Consider the following 21,025-nt stretch of genomic DNA (forward strand, 5'->3'; position numbering starts at 1 on the left):
ACAGACTAGGTGGCCCTAAAGAAATGTTAGAATCTTGCTTTGACCTTAATCACAGTGGCATCAAGGTAACTTCTTGTGGAGGGAATAAAATGTTGCTTTACACAAGGAGGTGAGGTTCCTGTGTGGTCATATCTGTGTCTGCTTCCCTGAGAACATATCTGGAATGGAGCAGGGAAGAGCAGGTTAAGGTAAGATAAAGAACATACAGTTTGTAGACCCAGTCTTTATGATCCTTGTATTTTTTCTTTGTGTTTTTCTTAGTCATTTAAAAATGTATAAGTGCTTTGTGTGCAAAAGAGAATCCAAGAAAAAGAAATTTGTTCTTACTTGGGTCAAAGCTGGTGGTCAGTGTGAAGATGGCAGTAGTATGCAATGTGAGCTTATAGCAAGAGGAAAGGGAAATGAGAGTGAAACAGAGCTGATCCATCTTGAGAGTCTGTCTTTGTCACATGAGATCATGTACAGGATCCTACTCTCAGTGAGTGAGATTCTCTCATGTATCGAATCTTACTCGGCTAGTAAGTTTTCAATAGCTCGTCATAGCTAATGAGAGGAAGAGCCAGGATTTGAACTTAGTTTTGCCTCTAGAACCCCACCTCTTAATAATAATAATAACTTATTATTATTATTATTTTTAGAATTGAACATTTGGAGGCACATGAGACTATATTCTGGCTAAAAGTAATTGCTAATTTCTGGTCTTAGAAATTTTGAGAACATTCATGTTGCCTCCAGGAAGGTAGGACTTCTGTTTTTAAAATGAGCACTTAATTTTTCTATGTAGGGTATTCAAGTGGCACGAACTCGTGAACTGAAGCCTTATGTCATATTTATAAAGCCATCTAACATGAGTTGTATGAAACAATCTCGGAAAAATGCCAAGATCATTACTGACTACTTTGTGGACATGAAGTTCAAGGTAAGAACACGTCAAAAATGGACATATTGCTCTTGGTGACTGTGTGGCTGAGGGGATCTGGGTCCAGCCAGGTAGAGAACCTCAGATCTCATTGTTCCCTTCCTCTCCAACCCCCTCCCCAGAAGCCCCTCAATAAAATGGTTTGATCCCAAAACATATAAATCATTGTATTGTTTCCACAGGATCCCTATATTGAAGAATGCGATTTTTGTTTCTAGTAAATTTATCCTTTGATAAATTCAGTTATTTACTCTTATGATAAATTAAACAAATTTTAATAAATTTTAATAAATTCTATGATGCTACCCTTATTTTTTCTTTCTTATTTTTTTGGGTCTAGCTTTGAAAAAACCCTCCAAGCCACAGGTTGTAAAGCCACACAGAGACTGGATGTGTCTAAGCCTGATATTTGTATTTTAAACATAATATTTATTTTTACTTGAAAGTTTACTTTAAAAATGTTGTAGTGAGTATATCTCATCTTTAATATGAGGTATCTCACAAAAACTGTTTATCGATGATGATGGCAATAATAAGGGGGCAAGCCAGGTGGGGTTAATCAGTGAACTCATCCTAGAATAGATGATTTTTTTCCCAGTTATATATATTTTATATTTTTTCTACTATAAATATTTTGAGTCATAACATATATTTAGTAAGGCATATAGATCTTAAGTGTACAGCTCACTGAATTTTTACATGTGTATGTAAAATAGTCACTTATTTTGTGTGTGATAAAATAGTCACTTATTTTGTGTGTGATAAAAAACACATAATATAAAACTTACCATCCTACTTTTGTGTTCAGTTTAGTAGTGTTAAGTATATTCACATTGTTGTGAAACAGATCTCCAGAATTTTTTCACCTTGCATAACTGAAACTAAAAATATAAACACTTCACAAATTTACATGTCATCATTGCACAGGAGCCATGCGAATAATCTCTGTATCATTCCAATTTTAGTATATGTGCTGCTGAAGCAAGCACAAGCTATCTTTATATTATCTCTTATTATTTTTATCTTCATATTATTTCAGTGACTATGAAAGTTACACTGAAGCGAATATGATTTTCCAGTTTGTCTTTTGGACAGTGGAGTTCATAGATGTACTCTCTGAGTCTTATTGGCATTTAAAATTGTGTTCTCATTTTTATGGCAGTCTAAACAAATTAACAAAATTGTTTCTGGATCATGTGTGTGGTCACCTTGTGACAGAATTCTGCCAAAAGATTTCAATGCTCATATTTATAATTATGTTTAAGACTGCATTAACAAGTTGAACTATTTTGTCAGAAACAAGAAATATCAGCAATAAATTTAATGCATTAGTGCCAAGTGAAGGCCAAATGACCTTCACTGAATGAACATTTCGCAATAGTAGGAACAGACAATATTATATGTGAATTAAGTCATCATGAAGCAAAGGTTAATTTAGGCATGCCTGAAATTAACCTCCTGTTGAAAGTGACCATTTTGTATCTGCAAAATAATGTCATTTTTATCAGATTAATGTTCAATTGAAATTTATGTTTAAGTTTTAATTAAACTGGCAAATTTTCTTTGGTTTTATGTTGCATATAGTTTGAGAGTTTCAAGTGTTCAGATAATAGATTGATTTAAGTCCACACGGGAAGTTGAGGGTAGCAATCTGTCTACAAACTATTACTAAACTTTGTAAAACATTGACCAGAGAGACATTAAATAAGAATAAAGATTGAAATTTAAGTTTTATAGTTGAGGATAGAGAACATTTATTTGACCTAATTGTTTTTATAAATAGCTTTACAACTGAATGGACAGCATAACAAACTGTGTATTATTTCTATTTGTCTCATTCAGTCTGTGCTATCCATATTTTTCTATTTCTCCCAAAGGATGAAGACCTACAAGAGATGGAAGATTTAGCCCAAAAAATGGAGACTCAGTTTGGCCAGTTTTTTGATCACGTGATTGTGAATGGTAACTTGCAAGATGCATGTGCCCAGTTGTTGTCTGCCATACAGAAGGCTCAGGAGGAGCCTCAGTGGGTCCCAGCAACTTGGATTTCTTCTGATACTGATTCTTAATGAGGCCTCCTGCTTAATACTGCAGTTTTGACGCTGTACTCTTGTTATAGAGATCTGGAATAATAGCTGCAATCTAAAACAGTACTGCTTAACCCATTATAATGTGTGCAATTTTAAAAGTGCTGCAGTTTATTAATCTTATTTGAAAAAAATCGTATGGTATGGTTATGTAGAGTTACCTATTCGGCTCTTAGGAAAACATTTTTCCCTTTACCTCATACACAGCAGTAGTAGCAATATGAGTAATGTTAAGTCATTGAGTATGAGAACCTTTCATAGATTTCATATGGTCATTGTAAAATTCAGATAAAAAAAGTTTTCCTAAATAAAATAAGCAGTATTTAATTTCGGAAACTGTATTTTACTTTACGAAACTTGTTTTATGAAAATGTCTTTTACAAAAAAATGCCTACTTGACTAACTCAGCAAAAAGGGTTAATATGCATATTTCACACATCTAACATCAAAACCTACAGAAACTGTACTGCCCTCGTCAATTAAAAATCAGGCTACAAGGAAAAAATTACCTTCTGATCAGAGCTGTAACAATAATTAATTTTCCTAATAGCTAATATCCATATGCATGCCTAACCTAGAGTCCTAAATACGAGAAAACCACAAGTCTTGTTTTTTTCTTTCTTCCCCCAGAGCTGAGACTTAGTCTCTGTGCCTGTTCATCTTCTGCATCATTTTCTAACTTTCTTCATATCCACACCATCCCTCTATCCCTCCCATCTTTCTTAACTATAAGAGTGCATGATACAAAATATATGTAGTTCTTTTTTAAAGTGAACACGTTATCTTTCTTAAACACACACACACACACACACACAACATGAAGAAAATTAAGTCATCTTTAATGATACTCATGTGAGCTCGGATTTGATTTTATGTTGTGGTTCTCTGAGAAAAAGATTTCTGAAACTTGATTTACACGGTTGTGGGACGCAGGGTAAGCAACTGGAGAAAATGTGAGAACGGCCTGTACGAATATACATCCACACGCCCAGGCCCGCACGGAATCGGGTGGGGGGGGGGGCCGGGGGGTAAACGCATCGGTCCCTAACCCGGCCACCTTGGAGCGCGGGGCCTGGCCGAGCGGAAGTGGGCGGGATCTTGCCGGGGGCGGTGGCCTCTCCCAGCGCCACGAAGGACCCCCTCCCGCGGGTCCCGGAGGCCGCGGCGTAGCGGGGAGCCAGCCTCGGCCCACGGCGGTTGCTCCGGGGGAGCCCCGCGGGGAGAGCACCATGAGAGCCGACTCCGGGACTCGGCTGGAGGAGGGCCCCCCGGTGAGCAGTGAGGGGTGCGTTGGCCACGACGCGTGGCGGGTCGGGGGTGCCCTAAAGCACATCTACCCCTGGGGCGGGGCCGACGCCGGCTGCGCGCATCCGCCCCTTGAGCGTTCGTAGGATTGGACTGGGGCAGGGGCGAGGCCAGACCCGAACTCCCGGAGCCGGGGAGGTGCCAGGCACGAAGTTTTTCGGTGCTGGACCCCGCGTTGCCACGACTACGCCTCACTTCGCCGCTACCCGGGCTGGCGGGCTCCGCTGCTGCCTACGACGACCCTCCTACAGACCCCGCCCGCAGGAGAGGGCTTTTAACCGCCTCCAGAAAAACGGTCGCAATTTCCCTCGGAGACTTTTTTTTTTTTTTGTCTTTTTGTCTTTTTTCGTGACCGGCAACGGATCGCACCCTCAGTGTCGCGCCCATACCGACCTGGGCGGCAACGGGATCGCAACCCTCGGTGTTGCATCCGCCCCTTGCTCAGCCAGTGAGCAGCCGGTCTGTATGTGGGATCCGAACCCTCGGAGGCAGCGTAGCCACGCTCTCAAGCGGCGCACTGTAGCAGTGCCCACCGGGCCGGCCCCCTCGGAGACTTTTAATGCAGGTCTCCTCTCATGCGTCCAAACAAATCACCGCAACCACTAAGGACACCATAAGTGACCGTAACTGCAGCCCCCTGGGCACGGCAGCCCCGCCTCCGAGGCCCCTTTTTCTGCGCGGCTAGACTAGAGGTCAGGCCCGGTCCGCGCGCCCCTCCCCCAGCACCCCCCGGGGGCCTGCCGGCCACAGCGGCCTGGGCGGCGCAGCCCGATGACGCCTGCGCCTGCGCGCGCGGCCCGCCGGGCGGGGTTGGCGCCCTGAGCCTGGCGCCGGCTGCCGCCCGCTTTAGAAAGAATGGGGAAGAAGCAGGTGGTAAGCGAGCCTTAGTTACTTTTGAGCTAATTGGATGTTTGCCTGCAGTTGCGTCGTCCTACTTTTGAAGGCTCAGAGGTTGGGTTTCTGGGTGGGTGAAACGTCATTTTTGCGGGACTTTTGAAATGGGGAGTTCTGTGGTCTGGGTCCTTGGCTAGAACACGCTTTATAGCATGTTTAGAAGAGCGCTTTCATGTGACTGTTATTCTTTTCCAGCTGTGATTTTGACTACTGACTAGTACTGAGACAGCCTGCCCCGTCCTAATCTTGTATGTAGCATATGTATTAATCGACTGTTTGAACGAATGGATTGCTAACTGGGACAGACTACAAGAGTGTCTAAAGTTTAACCCTTTTAAATCAATATCGTCTGCAAGCAGCATGAGATACTTGGAACATTAAATTGACTTCCAGGCATTTCTGTTAGGTTTTTATTATGAAAAATTCCAGAATGCTTCTTAACTGTAATGCTCTCTGAACTGCAAACACGACCTTTCTTATTCATGTAAAGCAACTTGAATAAGGGGTTTTTTCCCCCCTTCCATTCCTTCTCCCCTAAAATCCGTTCTTCACACTGTATGTTTTTAAAAAGTACGTTACTGTGTGCCTTAAAACCCGCATTAGCTTCCCATTGAATTAAAACAAAATCCAGACTCCTTCCCGTTGTCTGCAAATCCCTAATTAATCTGGCTTCTGCCCACCTCTCCTGTGCTGCAGTCCTCCTTTTATCTGGAACACTCCAAGCCCAGCCTCCGCTAAAAGGCTTCGCATTTACTCCTCATTGCCTGAAATGTTGGCTCCTTTCTCATTCAGGTCTCAAGTCTCAGCTCAAATATCTTCATTTTCCCTCATTCATTATATATATGTGTGTGTGTGTATAGTATTAATACATATTTATCATGTTACATATTTTATATAATCATATTTTTTTATCATACATATATTTAACATGATCTTCTAATACATAACCACTAGAATGTACGTTCCATGAAAGCAGGGATCTCTCTGTTTTGTTCTTTAGTATATCCCTAACGCTTAGAACCTGTAGATAGAAAGGAAGGAATTTTAAATGAAATTTAGAAATGGTAGGACAAATTTAAAATCTCCCATCCGATGTCATAGGTACCTCCCAGGTTTCACAGATGAACAGGGTTATCAAAAGATCTGAAGTTACTAGTCTGATTTATTATATTTTTTTGTCATGTCTAAACTACAGGATTTTAAAAGAATAGCTTTGTGGTATCTGAGATACATGAAGTAAAGATGCTCTAGGCTTTCACTTACAAGCAGTTTTCTTTTTTACCTCCCCAGCGTCCTCCACGAGCCCTTCCACCTGTGCCAAGGTAAAAATAAGTTATAGTAATTTCATTATTGAGATTTAAAAATGCAAAATTAATAAAGTGGAAAAATTGACTAGTACCATTTCAAGATTATAATGACTTACAGAAGACTTCCTGAAAGTTTTAGGAAAATGCTTCCTAAAAGTTTATAGGTGAAAAATCCTTGAATTATGAGGATAACAGTTATAAATAAATGTTCTATTTAAAAGGCTGAATGTCAACATGGTAGGATAATGGACCCGTTCTGAATGTTTGTGTCCTGTTTATCAGAATCCTGATCCTCTTTTGTTAGCTAGAATAGTTTCCCCAGAGTTTAAGCCGATTGTAATCAGTGACAAATAAGAGTTCTTAATATGCTTAATTATTAATAGACAGTAGGTAATATGTGTATGTGGGTTTGGAAAATATTTGGCTTATTTTAGTAGCAGTGTTATTAAACTGTTTATTACTTATAAATAATAAGCTAGTTTGTAAAGTAACTGACATTGTGTAAAAGTTAATTTTATTTTAAATTTGCAATAATTTAAGTTAATTTTCATTCTAACAATATAATAGATTTCTAACTAATAGTATCATTTTTGTCTTTGTTCCGATGATTAAATTTGGTTGGTGTCATGTGAAGTGCTATTCAAGGTGAGTGAGTTTACTGTTAATATAAAATTTTCTAACTATAGTATTTGGTGTTCAAAAATTAGTTTCGTTCCTTAGTTTATTTCTCTTAAAATTGAATCTGAATGGTATAATTTATAATATGCAATATCTTTTTGTCATAATAATCTTTTATGACTGCCATTTTTAAATTATGGTTGATAGATAATGCTAGATGACCTTAATGTTATTAAAACACTTCATCCCTGACTGGAGTCATCCAGAACATAACTGTTGGCTAGTTTATAGCTCTGTAATAGGGACTGCACCTTCCTTTGCCTCATTTAGTCAGGATAGGCAAGATTATGCTACACTCCTCTCAGTGACTTGATATAACACAAGGTTATTTCTAATTAATGCAAAGTCCACTGTGGTGACAATCTAATGCCATTGCCTTTCACTACCTCTTCACTATTGATGTAGTGATCCAGGCTGCTTCTGTCCTGTGGTTCTGCCATCTTATGGTTCTTCCTCAGTTGCCACAGCAAGGGAAGAGAAAGCTGGAAGTTTACTCACTGGCTCTTTCAATGACACAGATCACTTCTGCTCACAGTCTATTGGCCAGAACCAGTCAAAGGCTACACCTAAGTACAAGGTAGTTGGGAAATGTAGGGGATCAGATGAATATTTGTTGAGCCCTCTTTCTATGCTCAGTTTCTAATGTTACTGACCAGCAGTGTGCTACTGGCACCACACTATAGGCTCTCTCTGACTTTGTCAATTTCTTGTCTTCTTCCCCAATGTGTAGAAGTTGGGTGCACCCAGAGAAGAGAGGGAAAAGTCTTCACTGCTAAAAGTTCCCTTCTGATTGTTGAATTTTAGGCAGGCTTTTCTGTTGATGTTCTTTCTATTTTATAGATGATGTTCCACTTAGTCGTCCTAAGAAAAAGAAGCCCAGAACAAAAAACACACTAGGTAAGAAGTTCTTTGTGGTGTGGGATCATAGGTTTTACCAGGATCTCAGGTGTGATAAACATCACAGATCAGGGAGAGGCAAGGCCTCAGCATCCCCAAGTCACTGGTGTGTTGAGGGTAGAATTAAGGCCAGCCTGAAGCAGTGGTGGTAGGGACAGGGCATTGGGCAGCCTGGGGCATGTCTAGTAGCTTTCATGTAATAAAGGGTTGTGCCACTTAAGCTCTTACTTCCTCAATGCTCTTAGTCTTTGAGGTCTTTTATCCCTAGATAACATAAATTGTTTTAAGATATGATTGGCTCCATAGCCTTGACCAAGATTCTGGATTTAGAGATACAGAGTTCTCACATCCCTTATTTCAGTTAGAGATTCTCTACATTGGGGAATGAATCTGAAGTCAGGGCCATATCACCCATGAACTAAAGCTCCAATAATGAGCAGATTCTATGAACTCCTTTTTGTCCTAGTGATCTACTAATAATCCTGGATGTTGCATCCGTAACTCAAACTCAGCACATTCAAAATCCATCATCACCTTCACCAATAAATCAACTTTTACTTCTCACTCAATTTTCTGTTAATGGAACCCACCATTTTCCCAGCACTCAGACTTGAAACCTCAAAGTCACCTTTAAGTGATCCTTTAATTTCACTCTTTACTTGAGACTTCTCATAAGCCTAAATGGTTTGTGTGGTTGTTGCTGTTTTTTTAATATATAAAAGGTATCATATTCTTTTTTTTTTGTCCTTTTGAGACTGGCCGCACGGCGCTCAGCCAGTGAGCGCTGTGAGCGAACCGGTCATCTCTATATAGGATCCGAACCCGCGGCGGGAGCGCTGCTGCACTCCCAGCACCGCACTCTCTCGAGTGCGCCATGGGCTCGGCCCCAAAAGGTATCATATTCTATATGTAGTGTATTTGCTCGTTAATACATAGATTCCTATGTGTTTTTAAACAGTGTCTTCTTAGTATTACATCATAAGAATGTGCCATAATCATTGGTCTGTTGTTCATTTAGGTTATATCAAATTTTTCACTGCAGGCAATTTTGTAGTTCTTCTACATAAAGTAGTGGGTGGTAGGGAAGAAGAGGTATTTCTTTAGGATGGACTGCTAGCAGTGGAATTGCTAGATAAAGGACACATGCATTATTGATATAATAGATTCTGCTAAATTGTTTTCAAGGAGTCTTTAGTTATTTTCTTGCCACCAATAGAATTTGAGAATGTCACATTCTCCTTAACAACACTGGACAATATCAATCTTTTAAATTTTTGTGTTAATTTAGTAGCCAAAATGCAGCTTATTTTAGTTTGTATTTCTCTAAATACTAGTGAGGTTAAGTATCTTTTCATTTGTTTATTAAAACATTTTTATTTCTGGGCCGGCCCGTGGCTCACTCGGGAGAGTACGGTGCTGATAACACCAAGGCCCCGGGTTCGGATCCCATATAGGGATGGCCAGTTCGCTCACTGGCTGAGCGTGGTGCTGACAACACCAAGTCAAGGGTTGAGATCCCCTTACCGGTCATCTTTTAAAAAACAAACAAACAAACAAAAAAACATTTTTATTTCTTTTGTGAAGAAGACAGGGAAGGGAATGCAGTGAAGTAAAACTTAAATCTGCCAAAATGTGTTGAAATTCTGTAAAAAGATTTAATGAGAGGAGAGGTTGAAATGAATGACCAAATGAAGAGATGTATAAATTATTTATTAACTCCATGTATTCTTAATGACTTTATCATGTGTTAATTTATTAATGAAAGACAAAATAGAGGCTGATAAAAATTCTTAAGGCAGGAGACAAGTAGAGATAGTTTTTTTTTTTGGTGTCAGTGTTTATATTTTCATCTTTCTGAAAGTTCTGAATGTTCTGACGCAGTTTCTCCTCCTCCCCTTCTTTTGCTCTTCTTTCTAGCTTCCAACCCCCCACTCGCCTGCTGCCTTCTTTTCTTCCTCAGCCTTTCTTATTCTCAACTATTTCTTTTCTCAGTCCAAACTTACAGGTTAGGAGGGAAGAAATCAAGATTTGGGGCACAGTATAGGAAACATTCTAGTTACTTTTTTCCCCATCCTTTTAAGACTCAGTGATCTCTGTTCCAATTTTTTCTACTCTGTTTTTCTGTAGCCAGTGCTTCTTTGGAAGGCCTTGCTCAGACTGCTGTTCGTAGGCCATCTGAGAGCAGTGAGCCACCTACTAAAGAGCTTGAAGAGCATCCAGAGGCTCCTGTTCAAAGGAGACAGAAGAAGATGAGGCCACCTATTGGTGTGTGAAAAAACCAGTTAGGTTGTGATAACAGCTATGATTTTGGAGGGTATGATAAAAACCTGTCTGTTCCCATTCTTTCTCCATCCATATCCCATAGGTAGTTTTTTTTGCTTTCTTCCTTAAAATATTTGCCACTAGAGTGATTCCAATGGCTTAAATCAAAAACACTTTACAGGTTTCTTTTGATTATATATGTAAAGAATATGAGAGGAGGGGAACAAATTGAGGACTAAAACAGAAAGTTCAGATCTCAGTGTATATAAGTATTTAGTAAATGATGAAATGGACATTTTAGATTAGTGGGGGAAAGATAGATTCTGTGTTAATAATGATATAATAAAACAACAGCCAGCATTTATTTATTGAGTTTTTCTATGTCCCATGTGCTTTTCACAAGGTAAACAGAATACTATACCATTTTTTTGGCCTATCAAATTGGCAATGCTTTTTTCAAATTATAAAATCTAGAGTTGATGTGAAATTGGTACACTGTTGAACTGCTGTTAGGACCGTAGATTGATACAGTCTGTCCAGATTTCTATGAATAGAAGTAATTACAACAGCAACAGTAATTAAAGGATGTTAACTGCAACATTGTTTATAAGAGTAGAAATTGGTAATAACCCAAATATCTAACAGTGTGATACTGGCTAAATAAACCATGTCTTATCCAGTAAGTGGAAACCAAATATCCATTAAAAGGATTGTTCAAGTGAAATAGTAACATGGAAAACCATTAGCAATGTATTGTTAAATCAAAAACAAAGGTTATAAAATAGTATGTATTGGAGAGCCCATTTTTGTAAAATACATTGTATTAATTTCCTAGGGCTGCCATAAAAAATTACCACAAACTGGGTGAATTAAAACAACGGAAATTGATTCTCTCATAGTTCTGGAGGATAGAATTCCAAAATCCCGCTGTCTGCAGGGACATACTCCAAAGGCTTTAGGGAAGAATTCTTTCCTTGCCTTTTCTGGCTTCTGGTGGTTGTTGACAGTCCTTGGTGTTCTTTGGCTTGTGGTAACATAACACCAATCTTTGTCTCTTCCTTCACATTTTTCCCTGTGTTTCTATGTCCAAATTTCCCTATTCTTGCAAGAGTACCAATCAATGGATTTAGTGCCTGTCCTAATCCAGTATAACCTCATTTTAACTTGATTACATCTGAAAAGACCCTCTTTCCAAATAAGGTTACATTCACAAGCACTGGGAGTTAGGACTTGAATGAAGCTTATTTGGGGGGCACAATTCAACCCAGAACATAAATACATACATACATATTCACAATAGAAAAAATGGAAGGATATAGCAGTGTTCACAGGTAGGTTTTTTAGAAGAAGGAAGGAAGGGTGATTTTTATTTTTTCTTTTATTTATATTTTAGTGATTTTTCATGTATTGAGCATGTATGACTTTTATACATGAATTTGTAATTATAATTAGAAAAAAGGGTTTTGTCAGAGTAAAACAAGTGAAAGGAGCAGAGATTGTGAGATTAGGTCACTCCTATTGACATCAGCTCCTGAGAATAATTTGTTACAAATTAGTTTCCCTGACTAATTACTTGTCCTCATAGAAAAAGCAAGTCATGATTGGTTGGAAAAATCATACAAATAGAGGGAAAGGAACTAGAAAAGTCAGGAAAATGAACATATTTATGAGAGGTAAGTTGAAGTGGGATACCACAGTGCCTGAGGGTAAGGAGTATCTATGAGGAGGAGAAGGAGAGTGCAGAAGAGGGCAGAAGGAAAAAACATGATTCTCAGACAAGCTTTATCCCAATGAAATGATTTATTTCATCACCGGTACTAAATATAGTTTAATTAAAACTACCCTTTCAATAATTCAGTTAAGGTACAAATTCGAAAATCAAGATGCATACCAATATCTAGTTTGATAATTTGTGAAAAATATCTTTACAGAAATGACTTCAGCAGTTTTAGAAAACTTAGGACCCAACTAAGTTTTGGGCCAAAGAGGACCTGTTACTGCCATTCCAAAATGCACTCAGTTTTGCAGGTCCAGCTTTCTAAATTTCTGGATTTTTAAATTTTGTATGATTTTTGTTTCGTTTTTCTCAGAGTGGCCATGGTAGGCTCTACTACTTGTATTGCATTTCTAGCCCAGGCTGTAGGTATTTTATTAAAATAGAATTCTAGTGGCTTGAGAACATTCCGGGGAGCCAGTATTTCCAGGTAGGAAGAGTAGCTGCCAGGCTAGAGGGTTCCATTGACTCATTTAAGCTTAATATCTACCCTATGTACAGAAAAAAGTTAACATAGCAGGCCTAAGACTGCTATCCTTAGAAAGGCCTGCTTGCAAGGTTGGCCCTTAATTGGCATCTGGGAACTTCGAGAGTAAACAGTGCCATACACTGATATAAAACTTTCCCTAAATTATAAGGGTGGCTCACTGTGCATTTGTGTACACAATATGATTTATGCTGAACATCTGCTTCCCTTCTGGGAATCTGGAATTTTGCTACGTGCTAGGCCTGTGTGACTAGCCTGCAGTAAAAACCTTGGGCACTGAGTCTCTAATGAGCTTCCCTAGTTGAGACTGCATCACATGTATTGTCACAACTCCCTGCTGGAGGAATTAGTTCATCCTGTGTGACTCCACTGATTGAGGACTCTTGGAAGTTCGTACCTGGTTTCCTTTGGACATTGCTGCAGGCACTTTTTCCTTTTGCTGATTTTGCTCTATCTCTTTTTGCTAATAAACTATAATTGTGTGTAATCACTTCTGAATCCTTCTAGCAAATCACCAAATCTGGAGGTAATCTTGGGGGTCTCCAACACACTCTGGGTGTTGGTTTACTTAATTTTTTCCATAGTTTGGCATTGCCATCTCAAATTTTATGTTGAAAATTTAGAGGTGTAAAATTTTAAAAATTAAAAATTCATAAGATAGTGAAAAAAACTTTGGGCCAATTAAAATTCTTAAAGTTCTCTTGTCTTATAAAAATCTTGTGTATTACTTTTTGTTTCACCTTACAGTCATTTGAAAACTTAATTTGTTTTTATTTTCAGAATTGGAGACTTCCTTCACCCAAAAGAAAACATCTGGTTCATCTTTATTACAAGACGAAAATAATATTGATGGGGAGCCAGCTGAGGAGGCAGTTATTCAGAAACCTCGAAGGAAGACAAAGTAAGAATCATTTATTCTTCTAAATATTCTCTGTGGTTACTCTGATGCTTAATTCAGAGCTCCCAAATGGTAGCTTCTCATTGAGTCTTATTATATATTTGTGTCTGTTTATGTCTAGGATATGTAGTAATACAAAATCAGTTAAATCAATCTAATGGTAAATTTGAAAAGAGTGAACCACTGAGAAAAGTATTAGTAGTGTACTTAAATGAAAAATCTTAGGAGCCATCTCTGAAAAAGAAGAACACAAATAGAAGATTTTATATAAGTAGCAAAAAAATTAGATATTAAGGATATTGAAAATTAGCGACACTAAAATAGGCTATTGTGATTTATTTTCTCATGTTAACAGAACTCAAATTATGACTATTTTAGGAATAATTAAAACCATGTATTTTAGCATAGGAAATTAAGTCTCGGATAAAATAAAATGGCACACTTTGAAGAAATACACTGGAAGTTATATAACACTATTGTTTGTATTTAGAAATGACCCTACGTATAGTGATCATGTCTATATAGAACTGTATGATTTTAAGACTGGAAAGATCTTACAGTCACTTCATTTTCCAGATGAGAAAACTGAGGTCCACAGAAATATAGGTGACTTGCTGCATGTAGCAGTTAATAACAGATCCATTTGAGTAAAAAAAAACTTTCTTGATTCCAAGGCCAGGGCTCTTTCCATTATATTCATAGGTAATTCCTTATGTAGGTTTGCAAAAATTCAATAATTATCCATTTTTCTTACATTCTCCCTGATTACAGGAAAACCCAGCCAGCAGAATTACAGTATGCCAATGAGCTAGGAGTAGAAGATGAAGATATAATTACTGATGAGCAAAATAGTCCAGAACAACAGTCTATATTCACTGCGCCCACTGGTGTTAGCCAGCCTGTAGGCAAAGTTTTTGTGGAAAAAAGCCGTAAGTAGTTCCTTATTCTGGAACATGAGCTTTTAAAAAATTACACAGGATATCCTTTGATCTGGTAATTATACTTCTGGAAATCTGAATTAAAGAAATAAGCAAAAATATGGACAAAAATTTATACACAAAGCTAATTATCACACTATTATTCATGAGAGTGAAAACCTGGAAATAACCTGAATATAAAACAGGAGAGGAATGATTTCAGTAAGTTATGGTTATCTATATAATAAAATATTCTGCACCATTAAACATAATGTTTACGGAAAATTTTTTATTTCATGAAAAAATTCTAAGGAAAAATGAGCATACACACACACATAGTTTGATCTCAACTATAGAAAAATGCATAGGACAAAAGCCTAGAAGGAAATGTGCCAAAGTATTAATGCAAAGCTGGTTGTTTCTGGGTAATAGGATTATGAGTAATTTTTTAATCTCCTCCCACCCTAGCCTGTTTCTTTATACTTCTTTGTGCTTTACCAATTCTGCAATTGGTAGTGGTTGTGATGGTTGGGCAGATAATCATATAAATTTTACAGATAAAATGAAAAAGAATACATGTGATACTATCATATTAAATAAGAAATACAACATTATAGCTATATATTCTTTTGGGAAATAGTTCTGACATTGTATCACATGTACTGGTTATAAGACTGGGTTTGCAGTGTATCTTAGTTCGGGCTACTATAACAAAATACTATAGACTGGGTGGCTGAAACAATAAACATTTATTTCTCAAAGTTCTGGAAGCTGGGAAGTCCAAGATAACGTGCTGGAAGATTTCATTCTTTGTGAGGGCCTCTTCCTGGCTTGCAGATGGCTGCCTTCTTGCTGTGTCCACACATGGCAGAGAGAGAGCTCTAGTGTCTCTTCCTCTTCTTAAAAGGACACTAATCTTGACTGTGATCACCACAAAGAAAAGATAAATGTTTAGGTGATGGATATACTATCTACCTTGAGTGAATCATTGAACAATATATGCATTGAAACAACACACTGTACCCCACAAATACATACAATAAAAAGAAAGGACACTAATCCCATTATGGAATCCTTACTCTTGTGACATCATCTAAACCTAATTACCTTCCAATAGCTCCGCCTGCAAATACCATCACATTGAGGATTAGGGCTCTAATATACAAATTTTGGGGGGGTAGGGGGACACATTCAGTCCATAACACAGTGTTTAGGAAAAAACTACCCAAAGCGTGATCATGATCATATACAATTCCCATGGATATGCTATGGATATATTGCCTAAAGAACTCACCTGAAACATAAATGTTAGTACTTAAAATTTACAATTTAGATTTCATGTAAATTGTTTTAGAATTCTGATTCCATAAGATCCCATCTAAATGATCTTGGAGTACTTGACTAATGAGAAATCTGTGGTCTAGAGAAGCTAACTGACATACCTAGCCGTCTTACAGTTGGTAAGTGTAGAAATGGGACTTGAACCCGGGTTTCATGACTTCTAGTCAAGTACCTTTACTAGTACACCATGTGGCATTTAATTTACTTCAGTGTATTTTCAAGCAATATCATTCAGTCCTCATTTTTATTCTTACTTCCCTTAGCACAGAAATTTCCCTGTTATAGTAACTGACCATGAAAGGCAACAGTGGTCTGCCCAGAAGTTGTCTTTTCCTAGGGAAAATTAAGTGTTGCAGCACTCTTTCATCCTCCAAAATACCTGAGAGTTGAGTTTGGTGAGGGGAATTGAAAGAGAACCTTTGCTGCTTCGTGAGGTCCATTTGTGGATTGGTAGATATAGGAGAAGGAGCCTCCTGGTGAGTAGTAAAAAGGATAAAGCCCTGCTCACACAACGTTGCAGTGCTGATACTTGTACTGATACTTTTTACAGGATTCTAATTTTTTTTTTTTTTGGTGGCTCGCCTGTACAGGAATCTGAATCCTTGAACTTTGTGTTATCAACACCACTTTCTCCCAAGTGAGCTGACTGGCCAGCCCCACAGGGATCTTAAAAGAAGTTTATGGGGCCGACCCCGTGGCTCACTCGGGAGAGTTTAAATGCCTAGTATAGTATAATACTTCTAGAGTCTTTAAATTAGAATTTTACAGACTATGTCATGTTAAAGGTTTCTAAACTTTATTCTGAGTTCAGAGTTCATTATTGTATTTCATTAAATATAATTGATTTCTAAAACTGTTACTTTACCATCACTTTTGGGTTGAGAAGAAACTGCATTGACATTGCTTATTTTTCCAAAAGGCGAAAAAGTAGTATGTTTAAGCAACCAAAAAAAAAAAAGAGCCTTCTGAAACAGGAACTGAGTCAAGGAGAATTGTTAGATAGGAAAACATTAAAATTTCAGTCTTAGTCTGAGACTTCTTAAGTGTTGAATAATAAAAAAAGACTTAGTAATTGTGTTATATGTTCTCAGGGCGATTCCAGGCTGCTGATCGTTCAGAATTGATAAAGACCACAGAAAACATAGATGTGTCAATGGACATGAAGCCTTCCTGGACCACCAGAGATGTGGCACTTTCAGTGCACCGGGCTTTCAGGTGGCTGCTTTTGTTGGGCTTTTCTTAAAACAGATGTTAACTGGGTTCTGTAATTAAAAAAAAAAAAAAAAGTGTTGGCTGTTCAATACCATTAAAAATAGACAACTTAAAATGGTGGGTAGGTATATTTTTTAAACATCCCATCGGAGTTAATTGATCTTTCTATCAGTCTAAGTAAAAAGAAAAAGCTCATTTTTACTTTTCGTGAAATGTTGAATTCTATTCTTATATGTGGAGAGATGTAAAAAATATTTTAGCTTTATACTTAGCAATTTATGTATAATAATTAAACCCTTTTCCATTCAGGATGATTGGTCTCTTTTCTCATGGCTTCTTGGCTGGCTGTGCTGTGTGGAATATTGTTGTGATATATGTTCTAGCAGGAGAAGAGCTATCTAATTTCTCAAACCTTCTGCAACAATACAAGACCTTAGTATATCCATTCCAGAGTCTTCTCTACTTGCTTTTGTCTCTTAGTACAATTTCAGCTTTTGACAGGTAAGACTGTTGTGACTGTGGATTTCTAATTTTTCTTCAGGAGGAAATGTTGAGCAAAATGTGTCACCGACTACTGACAGCTTTCAAAATAGGATTATAAGATATTAATATTGCTTTGACATTTTAAGCCAGTCTGTTTCTGTTCTTTTTGGGGGTAATGGGACAACTGTGAACAAAATGTCTCCAAAAGCCTTAATTCATTAACTCGTATGTCCAAAATTTCATCCAAATATAATCAACTCAAAAAGTTCCAAATATCATCTTCTGAATTATCTAATCCAGGTACAGATGAGACTCTGCACATTGTATTAGTTTCCTAGGGCTGCTGTAACAAAGTACCAGATACTGGCTGGTTTAAAATAACAGAAACTTATTCTCTTACAGTTCTGCAGGCTAGCAGTCTGAAATCAAGGTTTTGCCAAGGTTGATTCCTTTTTGGAGGGCTCTGAGGGCAACTCTGTTTCATGCCTCTCCCCTCACTTGCAGTGGTTGCTAGCAATCCTTGGCATTCCTTGGCTCATAGATGCATCACTTCAATATCTGTCTCTGTCATCACATGGTGCTTTTCCCAGTGTGTCTCTATGTCTGTCTCTTCTTTTCTTATAATGACATCAGCCATTGTAATCTAATCCTAATGACCTTATCTTAACTTTATTACATCTGCAAAGACCTGTTTTCAAATAAGATCACATTGACAGGTACCAAGGGTTAGGAGTTCAGCAATCTTTTTGGGAACACAATTTCACCCATTAATAAACCCCTATTATAGCCTATTCATATGGGTAATAGAAAGAGTTAGAAGCTAGTGAAATTTTTCAGATCAAGTTTAATTTGCTTCTTCAGGATATTTTAACTCCAAAAGAATGTTGCCTAAAATAGTCTTCTAGTTAGCTGTTTTATGTGGCCTTTTAAACTAAGGCATTCTTTTGTGTGTAAGTATATAGTTTCTTAAAGCCTTGTAATGGACAATATATATAGTGTTAGAATAGAGAAGGAAAAAACTATAGTCAGTGAAGTTTTGTTAAGAAGTTTACAGTGACACTGTGACAAGAAGCTTTTGTATTTTCTAGGATTGACTTTGCTAAAACATCAATAGCAATTCGAAATTTTTTGGCCTTGGATCCAACAGCTTTAGCATCTTTCTGTGAGTAAATAGTTTAATTTGATAACTATGTAATACTTGAGTTATACTGTAATTTTGAACCAGGAAAAATATAATTTTATTTTTAAAAAGGTTTTATATTTTTGCTAATTATAAACATTACCTATGGGTGTTCAGTGAATTTGTAATTAAAAACATGGTGGGCATAATTTTGATAGAATTATTTTTCAATAGAGAATCATCTAAATAACTTTTAAAAGTTTAATTTTTTCTATATTATTTAATTTTTAGCTTTTGTATTTTTTACTTGACATTAAACAGATTCAGCTGGTATGGCCTTTTAGTAAAAAATGTTATATCTTTCTGATAACTTGGAATACATTTTGTTCTAAGTTATTGGAATATTAATCAAATTAGTTTTAGGAACTTGAGCAAGTCATTTAATTTCTTAAAAGATCTAGGTTCTTGTCAGTTTTAATGGTGAAATGGTGAGCATCTCAAAAAAATCCTTCTGCACCTGTTTTCTTTAAAAATAATATCTAGCCTATTGGAATTTATCAAATGAATTTCTTTTATATCATCATTCACCGAAGTACAGATTATTTTTTAGCTTAAAGTAATCTATTAACTCAAAATAAACTGGGTTGTTAAAAATTATTGGTAATTTCATTTGTCTTTTTCTTAGTGTACTTTACTGCTCTTATACTATCTCTGAGTCAGCAAATGGCAAGTGACAGAATCCACCTTTACACACCTTCTTCTGTTAATGGTAGTCTCTGGTAAGAGTTCACGATAAAATCAGCAATTATTACTGGTAATAACGGGAACAGTGAGAGTAATGGTACTTTTCTTATCCTTCTACTCTTTTTCATGTTTTTATCTCTACATAATAATGTAGGCCCTGTTTTTGTTTACAAAAATATGGCAAGAAAATACCTATTCTTTTGGTTAATGGATAACTACTGTTATATACACCTGCATTTTTAATGAAATGTCCTCTTTTTTAAAAATCTGTTTTAGATCTTTAAGTTACGGTTTTAAAATAAGTCGTCACATGATAGACCGGAAGAGCTGTTATCCCTAGTCAGGGAGCCTAATACCCCAGAACAGTGATGGGACTGGGTAGCCGGGATAGATTGAAAAAAACCAAGCAATGCTAGAAAGAGAGCAGAATGAGGAAGGCCAACATCTGCAGATCAGTGGCCAACCATGAGGCTGACAGGATGATGGGGATTCCAGTTCCTGGAACTCAGAAGGCCAGTCTTTTTTGAGAGAGTGACTAGGGGCATGAGACAAAGAGAGAAAGGAAAGCTACTTAATTGAAGAGTAGTGCCACGGTAGTTGAAACTTTCAGAAAATTATTGGGGGAACACTATCTTTCCATTTATACTAATGTACAGAGCTGATCTGTATAGAGTTTAAATAACGTTTGAACCCTTGTTCTCATGATATATATGGTGAATTTTGTAGGGAAATTATATTTTATTTTGATCTTATTTCTCTAGGACAGGACTGATTTTTTTTTTAAGTTCATAAAACAGATACATTTGGATATATGAACCAAAATGAAGACAGTTCTAATGAGTATTTCTATGTCTTTAGGGCAGCAGGAATTGAGGAACAGATTCTCCAGCCATGGATTGTGGTGAATCTGGTGGTGGCTCTTCTGGTTGGATTATCTTGGCTTTTTATGTCGTATAGGCCAGGCATGGATCTTAGTGAAGGTATTCTAGAAAAAATAGTATAAGAACATTCTGACATCTTCTATAATGATTTTATAAATCTTCTTTTAATGAGTATAGATTATAATATTCTAATAACAAAGACATTTAAAATAAAATGGTATGGGAAGAGTGAAAGTAAAGTTGTGTAATGGAATGCCAAGAGAAGTGGGAAGAGTGCCTAGGAGAGCTGGAGGCTGAATGTACTTAATGAGGGGCTTCTGTGTCCCTTGTGCATATTCAAGAGGTATTTCTTCTCTTGGAACCCTTTAAGTGTGATATATAGAAAGTCTTTGCTCTTCACTTCTCTTAGTCTCCTTCTGATGAAAGTACCTTTTAATTTCAAAAAAACCTTTTTTTGAAGGTTTATCTATGGTAGTCTAAAGACACATATTCAAGTGAATTATTCAAGTATTATTCAAGTATCCAAGTGAATACTTCCTCCTCTCCTTGTCACAAATTCTTTTTTATTTTTTATTTTGTCAATATACAATGTAGTTAGTTATTGTGTCCCATCACCAAAACCTCCCTCCCTCCTCCCTCTCCCCCCTCCCACCCAGATGTGTCCCCTCCATTTTCTTGTTGTAAGAGCTTCAAAAAAAAAAAAAAAAAAGTTGAGGTTGTTAAATCTTCCTCTCCACCCCACCCCCAGCTTTCTTTGTTGTTGTTGTTGTTGTTGCTGTTTGTTTGTTTTTGTGTGAGAGTGTGTGTGTGTGTGTGTGT

General features: G+C 37.3%; 2 protein-coding genes across 2 annotated transcripts in view; both read left to right on the top strand.

The window, feature by feature from the left end:
- MPP4 (membrane protein, palmitoylated 4 (MAGUK p55 subfamily member 4)) overlaps positions 1 to 3,342 on the top strand; it is a 45,569-nt gene extending 42,227 nt beyond the window's left edge. The window contains exons 21-22 of the mRNA XM_008586288.1: positions 785 to 919; positions 2,797 to 3,342. Of these exons, the coding sequence (XP_008584510.1) occupies positions 785 to 919; positions 2,797 to 2,988 (327 nt within the window). The 3' untranslated portion in view covers positions 2,989 to 3,342. The remainder of the gene's footprint in view (positions 1 to 784; positions 920 to 2,796) is intronic.
- An 890-nt stretch (positions 3,343 to 4,232) lies between these two features.
- TMEM237 (transmembrane protein 237) lies at positions 4,233 to 20,328 on the top strand. Its single transcript, XM_008586289.1, has 12 exons — positions 4,233 to 4,277; positions 6,496 to 6,527; positions 7,147 to 7,157; positions 8,031 to 8,087; positions 10,215 to 10,352; positions 13,391 to 13,511; positions 14,280 to 14,437; positions 16,858 to 16,981; positions 17,288 to 17,479; positions 18,550 to 18,623; positions 19,267 to 19,360; positions 20,184 to 20,328. The coding sequence occupies exons 1-12, from the start codon at positions 4,236 to 4,238 to the stop codon at positions 20,326 to 20,328; spliced, it is 1,188 nt and encodes a 395-aa protein (XP_008584511.1). The 5' UTR covers positions 4,233 to 4,235.
- The last annotated feature ends 697 nt before the right edge of the window (positions 20,329 to 21,025 follow it).

The sequence above is a fragment of the Galeopterus variegatus genome, unplaced genomic scaffold (assembly GCF_000696425.1).
Source record: "Galeopterus variegatus unplaced genomic scaffold, G_variegatus-3.0.2 Scaffold3924, whole genome shotgun sequence".
Taxonomy (NCBI): Eukaryota; Metazoa; Chordata; class Mammalia; order Dermoptera; family Cynocephalidae; genus Galeopterus; species Galeopterus variegatus.

Excerpts from the sequence above, each read along its gene's own strand:
- TMEM237 (XM_008586289.1), top strand. The coding sequence starts at position 4,236 with ATGAGAGCCGACTCCGGGACTCGGCTGGAGGAGGGCCCCCCG. Across the intron at positions 14,438-16,857 it reads AGTTTTTGTGGAAAAAAGCC|GGCGATTCCAGGCTGCTGAT; the intron begins GTAAGTAGTTCC and ends ATATGTTCTCAG. Across the intron at positions 18,624-19,266 it reads AACAGCTTTAGCATCTTTCT|TGTACTTTACTGCTCTTATA; the intron begins GTGAGTAAATAG and ends TCTTTTTCTTAG.